Source organism: Elaeis guineensis, chromosome 9 (genome assembly GCF_000442705.2).
Source record: "Elaeis guineensis isolate ETL-2024a chromosome 9, EG11, whole genome shotgun sequence".
Classification (NCBI taxonomy): Eukaryota; Viridiplantae; Streptophyta; class Magnoliopsida; order Arecales; family Arecaceae; genus Elaeis; species Elaeis guineensis.
Genome location: NC_026001.2, coordinates 2,440,128 through 2,447,936, shown reverse-complemented (window position 1 = coordinate 2,447,936; position 7,809 = coordinate 2,440,128). Strand labels below are relative to the sequence as shown.

General features: G+C 39.7%; 1 protein-coding gene across 2 annotated transcripts; it reads left to right on the top strand.

The window, feature by feature from the left end:
• LOC105033853 (transcription factor TGA2.2) lies at positions 1-7,809 on the top strand. Of its 2 annotated transcripts, XR_012134381.1 has the most exons (14): positions 1-141; positions 254-470; positions 908-996; positions 1,384-1,451; positions 1,586-1,777; positions 2,535-2,588; positions 3,047-3,106; positions 3,220-3,297; positions 3,408-3,453; positions 3,694-3,965; positions 4,117-4,356; positions 6,523-6,665; positions 7,338-7,515; positions 7,590-7,809. XR_012134381.1 is itself a non-coding variant. In XM_019846798.2 (13 exons), the coding sequence occupies exons 2-13, from the start codon at positions 364-366 to the stop codon at positions 7,426-7,428; spliced, it is 1,440 nt and encodes a 479-aa protein (XP_019702357.1). In that variant the 5' UTR covers positions 2-141; positions 251-363; the 3' UTR covers positions 7,429-7,634. The 2 variants fall into 2 exon arrangements, 1 of the variants encoding a protein (XP_019702357.1); XM_019846798.2 differs by having other exon boundaries at positions 2-141; positions 251-470; positions 7,338-7,634.

The following is a 7,809-nucleotide window of genomic DNA, read 5'->3' as shown; positions in this document are numbered from 1 at the left end:
GTTTTATAAGTAGGTGTGCTCCCATCCCTTGGCCATGCTTGAAGCAAAGCAACCTTGGATCCTCCCACCCACCCTCTTCCTCCTGATATTAATTGGTTTAGAGCTCTCTCTCGCAGAAAAGATGCAGCTGAGTTTCCCAGGGTATTACTTATTTTTTTACTTCTCTTCCGTAGATGAAATATTTTGAAGCTCTGGAAGCTCTTGCTCTTAAGATTCTACCTTTATCTCCTATCTTTTGCTTTGTGCACAGCAGAAGGACGTGGTCTGATTGAGGCTTGGAATTGAAGCAGAAGTTGAAGGATCGGCATGTGGAACATCATTGGCGAGAGATAAGAATAGTGGGAGGAGGACAAGTCTTCTTGGATGGAAAATCATAGAGTTGGTGAAACTGGTCTTTCAGAATCTGGACCTTCAAGTCAGCCTGTGGCTTATGGAGTTCATGGCATCACTCCTGCTGCCACCAATTTCTTGTAGTTTTCTTCTTCTTCTTCTTCTTCTTCCTTCGGTTCTCCATATTATTTAACCAGCACCAACATGGTCCCTTTTTTTTTTCAATTTAGCTTTTCCCTTATTGTCTCCAATCCTTCTTTCCAAAAACCATTGGCTTGCATGTCTATCTTTTCAGTAGTTTTCTCCTCCCTCCACTCTTATGTATCACTTTCCAAATCTATCCTTCGTTGGTTCTTTTTGTTCAGTTTTACTTTTTATCTTCTCCTCCTCCTTTTCTGCTTATTACACCAATAAGGATTGCACCTTGTGCCACCAATTTCACAAACTTTTATCCTTATTTATCTATTGTCAGGTTTTCTTTTCTTTCTGTCTTCTGTTTGGGCGGAAAAAAAGAAAAAGAAAAAACATCTCTCTCTCGCTCCACTAATTTCATGAAATTTCTTATTTTTAATATCAGTGATCAGGAAGGAACTGCTTATTTTGGGGAGTTGGAAGAGGCTCTCATGCAAGGAGTTGCTGGCATTAGAAGTGATGGAGACAGGAAACGTAGGTCCCTCATCCCTCTCTCTCTCTCTCTCTCTCTGAGCATAACCACCTCTCAAATCGCACTCTCTCATACTTCAGCACAGATATGAGGGAGGGTTGAAATGGTCCTCACAAAGGCTGCTTTGCCTTTACCTACCTCAGTGGTCACATGAGGCAGGAGAGCAGGATATACGGTGTGATCCCCACTACTCACACAAACCTACTCTCCCCCTCAGTTGGCTCCAGCGTTCCATTACTAGCTCTCTGCCACCCTTGCAGCAGAGGGAAAGGAATAAGTTCCTTTTGGAACACGGACGCTTAAGTCTTTATTTCTTTCTGCTTCTGATGCAACTTTATTTGATTTGATTTCCTGCATCTCCTCTCTCTTTCTCTCTCTCTCTCTTGCAGCCTTTTTCACACCTCCTACTCTTGAAATCTTCCCCTCATGGCCAATGAGATTCCAACAAACTCCCAAGGTATGGTCTTACCTTTTGACTTGGGCCTTTGATACAGAAAGGGGAATTATTAAACAAAAAAAAAAAAGAGAGCAAGGAATTGATTGTTGCCCCATTGAGGCCTTATGGTGCTCCCCTTTCTTCAATGCCAACAGGGGAATTCACAGCCAGCAAAGAGCAGTGATTCAGGATCAGCCCAAAACACAATTTCCCAGCTGGACTTAGAGTCCCCAGTGAGCATAAAAGCTTCCTCAGGGCTGAGAGGGCAGCAGCAAGGGATGATGGCCAGTGATGCCCCCAGAGCAGGAGCAGCAGCACCAAATCATCAGCCCAAGACCCAAGATAATGTACTGTTTGAATGTTTGCCTACTCTCCATTATTGCAGGCCCAAATCCCCAAATATGTCATAAGAAGCCACTGTTGCATTTACATCTCATCTCATACCCCAGATCTCTAGTTTTTTTTTTCAATATTTTGCTGTATGTGGATGTTTGACCAGAACTAGCCATTTCAGGAAAGTATAGTCAGCATAGATCCCAAGGAGAGACATAACTTCTTGTTTGGTTGGGGTGTTCAATCTCCACACACCCCAAGAGATTAACTGTTTGTGACTTTCTTCAGACAACTATTTATGAGTGCTGCTGTATCCTTGTTTTAAGATGAGTTTCTGCTGCTTGTCGGCTGCATTTGCCTTCCACCATGACGACCAATTTTTTGCTAAAAATGATGCTTACAACAGTGTATTCCTTGCCACTTGTAGTTCACCAGGCATATTTCCCCATTTTTCACCTTAAATTTGCCGTATCGGCCAATTATAAACTTATAATTAGTGTAAATTTGTATTACCTACCGAAAGGGCATTTCGGACCAGTGGGTCTTTGGGTGGTAATAAATTAGTATAGTGACTAAGATTGACAATTTGGTGTCTTAATTTATTGAGAACAGATTATTAATTATTCTTTTTTCTGTCACCTAACCAAAGTTTCACTTACTACTGAAAATTTATAACATTCCAATCTCTTCCATCGTTTGTCACTGACTCGTTTATTCTTCTTTGGTCCCATCACATGATATTTAAAACCATTGTCATGCATTTCATGCCAGAGGAGGGTGGCTGGTTCAACAGCAGAGAAAGATGGAAAGATATTAGATGCGAAGGTGATGGAAAATCTCTCCCTCTCTCTCTCTCTCTCTCTCTCTCTCTCTCTCTCTGGTGTACATGTGGAAATCCGCATGTCTGGAGTCCTATCACATGCATGCATGCATGCGTACATGTATGTGTTCGCCAGGCATGTACATGCGTCCCTGCAAGCATGCATATGCTTGTAACATCCATATACATGCATGCATCCATGCATGTACCCGAGGCTGAATGGCTGATTAAGTCCTCTAACAACAAAACGAAGCACTTTTATTATATATCACATCGGGCATCTGACATCTGTTCCCTAGTATGCAGTTGGGTGGAATATTTTGCAAACACCAAACTCTATAAAACAAATTTTTGATTTATATCCCAAAAGGAAAAAAAAAAAAAAAAGTAAATGCTTTTGATTATGGAACCTAACCATGCGTATAAAAGATTATTAAACTTTACTGCTTCTTATTAATGACAGACCCTGAGACGCTTAGCTCAGAATAGAGAGGCAGCACGCAAAAGCCGACTGAGAAAGAAGGTGATTTAATCTCTAATCAGCGGATCTCATGCGGGAGTTGTTGAACTAGAGCTTCTGGGATCTCTAGATAACGTTAGGCTCATCTCACACCTACCTCTTTTCCATTTTGACAGGCTTATATACAGCAGCTAGAGTCCAGCAGAATCAAACTTACTCAGTTAGAACAAGATCTCCAGAGAGCACGATCGCAGGTAACATTGAGAAGATATGTATATATTCTTCTTTTGCTAGCTCCTTTCTATGCACATCGTACGTACTTCAATATATTTATCTCATCTCATCAAGTCTGGATGGTGTTTAGGGTCTATTCTTAGGAGCAGCTGGTGCAGGTGGAAATATCAGTTCCGGTAACAACCTCATTTCCTCTTCATAATCATAGTTTTGAATTCCAGAAATCTTCTTACTTGGATAAATAAATGTTAAGATTCAGATCTTATCATTTTGTATTAATTTTTGCTCATAAGTGTAATACCATGCATCTCTTTACTCATTGAGGCATCATTGAAGTAATTGAACTAAGTTTAATCATTACTCTCTCAATGTACTTAGACCCTTAATTTATACAAGACTATATATATTTTATACAGCTGCGGCGGTCTTTGACATGGAATATAGTAGATGGTTGGATGAGAACTGCAAGCGTATGACGGAACTGCGTGAAGGGTTGCAAGCGCACCTCTCCGATGGCGACCTCCGAGTCGCAGTGGATGAATGCCTCACTCACTATGATGAGATCTTCCGCCTGAAAGGAGTCGCCGCCAAATCAGATGTCTTCCACCTCATAACTGGGACGTGGACTACCCCGGCCGAGCGGTTTTTCCTTTGGATGGGTGGATTCAGACCTTCCGAGCTGCTCAAGGTCCTACACCTTATTATTTCCTTCCACCAATCAAAACTGAAGCATCTGCTCCCAAGTTACACCCATCGTTCACTAGCTAGAATGTGTTTCGATCGACAAAGGTTTTGTTAGAGTTCTAATATAATTAATTACTTAGTCTTCCTTTGAGCAGATTCTGATACCTCAAATGGACCCATTAACGGAGCAACAGCTGGTGGGGATCTGCAACCTTCAGCAGTCATCCCAACAGGCGGAAGAGGCCCTCTCGCAGGGCCTCGAGCAGCTCCATCAGTCCCTCGCGGATACGGTGGCCAGCGGGGCTCTCAGTGAAGACACGAACGTTGGGAACTACATGAGTCACATAGCCATTGCACTCGGGAAACTTGCCAACCTCGAGGGATTCGTTCGGCAGGTTCTTCTCTTATTCCCCATCTTGCTTTCTTGAGCTTTGAGGGTAGTCCTTGTTACTGGAAGTTAGCTTCAAGGACTGTCCTTGCTGCTCGGAAATTATTAAAGGAATTATGCTGGTTAAGATAGGTTTTGATCTATAGCAGAAATGATTGAAAGAGTGAACGGGTCCTCACTGCCTATCATAGTTCAGCGTGAAATAGTGGTCAAGGTTGGACTAGACCACGTTACAATCCAGTCATGTCATCCAATATGTATGTGTCATTTGCTTGCATTCCCATCAACTTGGATATTAAGCAAACTTCTGTGTCGACATCAATGTTTTGCCATCAAATGTCTGGCTGCTAGTATTTCCACACAAACACACGCACGCACATAGAGAGAGAGAGAGATTCTGCTAGTATGCTTCTTCTTTTCTTTTTTTTTTTTTTTGAAAAAGTGTGAGTAGTGGGAAGAAACCCAACAATTCTGCTCGTATGTTTTTTTTTTTTTTTTTTTTTTTTTGTTGGAAAAAGTGTGGGTGGTGGGAAGAAACCCAACTACCTACCAATTTTATTCATGGAGAAAATTAAAGAATTTAGATTCTGCTAGTATACAATAAAAAACTACAGATAAACATATATTGGAGTTATAGTAAGCTTCTAAGGACTGAACTAAAATGGATATATAAGGAACTTCAAATCTGAGCGTTGAAAAGCTATATCAGAAATTGTATAACCTTCTTTTGCTTCATGTCTCATGGTATTGGTTTTCCAAATGAATGCGGCCACATATTTCTCTCAAGCAAGTTACCCCTAAAATGGTTTAGCAAATCTTCTCACTATTTATTATAATAAAAAGAATGATATTTACAGAATTTACTAGACAACTGACTTATCATGTTTTTTAATTGGTTTTTTTTTTTCTTTCTTTCCTCTTGAGGTTGGATTCTCTCAAATTTATGCGCTACTAAGCCTCTTTGGAAATTTTGTCAAAATACCACATTCTTGCCCTTGACTCTGAACCATGCATTTTGGCAAGTCTCCGAAACATGAAAAATTTCACAGCCTTTGACTCTGATATTTTCTTTGGGAACCCCGAATTCTTCCTCCAAATCCAAATCAGCAGTTTGTACAAGAGAAATAGCGCGGCAGGGACTAGCCTGCCAATCTTCCATTAGGCTGACACCAATAAATGGTGGCACTGTACAAACTGAGAGCAAAATTATGTTCTTGGAAGGTGATTTGAATTTATATTTACATACAACTATCACGTTTTAAATAAGGTCAAGGACTATCAACAACTGAAAATTTTCCTTTAGTAGGTCCTGATATATACTGTTCCTTCCTCCATTCTTCTGTTTGTATCTCTCTCTCTCTCTGGATTTTTTTTTTTTCCTTTGGTGCTTCCAAGAGCGCCATCAAAATCCAGCTGCATGATTTCCTTTTAAATGCTGTATGCCTCACAAAAAGTTTAGAAGTTGCTGTCCAATTATAGAATTAAATAAGGACCGCATAACCTAACCTTCTCTGCCCTTGGATACCGCCAAATTGACCTATGTGTCGCGCTTATACACCATTATATTTGAATAAAACCTAGGCCTATAAGGGTTCATTAATTTTTCTCTGGAGGAGCAGAATGACATATTGCCTGCTTACTTTTAGGCTAAGCTTGTTATTTGGACAAGTTTGAGTGGGGAAAAGTGGGCAAGAGATCCCACCATTTTGTCCTTAAAAACAGTAGGACATATCAATCATTAAACATCGAAAGAACCCAATAATAAAACTGAAAATATCAAAAGAACTAATCATGGGGATTCTTTTCCAAATGTATGATTGGAAGAGTCCAAATGCTATGACCACGACAACTCTAATCCAACTCATGCCATCATTTTTTTTTTCTCACTCTGCCTATGATTTATTCTTTGCACACTTCTTATGGTAGAGATTACTTAATAAAATTATAGGTTCTCTTTCTAGACCTATATATCAACTTTTAGAAGATCAGTCTTCAATTTATTCTTTAACATAAGAAAAGAATCGATTAATCTAAAGAATGGGGACATCTTTTACATAGTGGAGCATTTTCTTTCATATTTCTTGAAAAAGTCTTACTTTCATGATTTTTTTCAGTACCATGCCTTACTAAATCTTTTAATTAATCTTAATTAACAAGTTTATGATTTATGTAGGCTGATAATTTGAGACAGCAGACTCTCCACCAGATGCGTAGGATTCTGACGGTCCGGCAAGCAGCAAGATGTTTCTTAGCAATTGGAGAATATCACAGCCGCCTACGTGCTCTTAGTTCCCTATGGGCTTCTCACCCTCGAGGGTAAGCTTTCCATGCACTTCTTACAGAAATTGATTCCTGGTTTCTCCATGTAATCTATGACTTCGCATGAACAGTTTCAGTATTTTTGATGCTTAATTGTATTCATACTTTATAAAGCACAGGCAAATGATTGGTCCAATTTGAGTCCATCACCTAGCTTCCTTTAATGATTTACAACAAATTCACCCCTTGAATTAATGCCAAGAATGGAGGACCACCTTCCCACCTAGAAACAAGGTTGAAAGCTACCTTAGCATCAAAGAACTACTCACTCTTGGGTCCACAGGATCCAACACTGGACCACCCCCACTTGATGTGCTAGGCTTGAATAGTTTCCATGATGTGTCAATCTACTCGTGATTTTCCAGTCAAAAAACAACTTAAATATTCTTTTAAAAAGTTAATGAATGATTTCTTGTTTTCTGTATTATGATCCTAAGTTGAAGGTCATAATTCATATACTGATCTTAGTTAGCCTTGCTTTGGTCTCCAATCCTGTCTGATTTGGCTTAAGTGCTTTTATCTTACAGTTTAAAGTATCCTTGTTAGCATCATATGTTTAGACCATATGTCTAGTTGTGATATGCCTGGCAAATCACATCTAATCTTTCAATCTCCTTGTCATGAATGAAGATAACAATTCTGATTACATGATCTAATGTTTTATAACAGGAGCTTGATCACCAATGAGAGCGCCTGCCCTACAACTACCGACCTACAAATAATTCACCAACCAGTTCACAGTCATTTTTCTGCCTTCTAACCGAACCAATTTAGAAGACAATTGACATTATCCACGTCTGGTTTCTGCACTTGCGGCAATGCTGGCAGCAGTGGGAGGGGAGAGGAGGTATATATAGAGAGAAGTAGAATGTCACATGATTGATCTCATGTTACCAGAGTTTTTACCTAGCCAAATTGTAGGAAGGAGAGGAGCTCTGAATACGATGGAGAGGCTGAAAACAAAAGAAGATGAGGAGCTAGGCAAAGACAGGAATGTGGTTTTTGTTCTTTAATGATGAGTAATTGAAAGGCTTAGTAGTCTTTAACAACGTAGATAAGAATGAGCAATTTTTTGCCATTATTGTTGTATATTCATATATTTATATCTACATGTATACCTAGAGCATGGTAATATTGGATA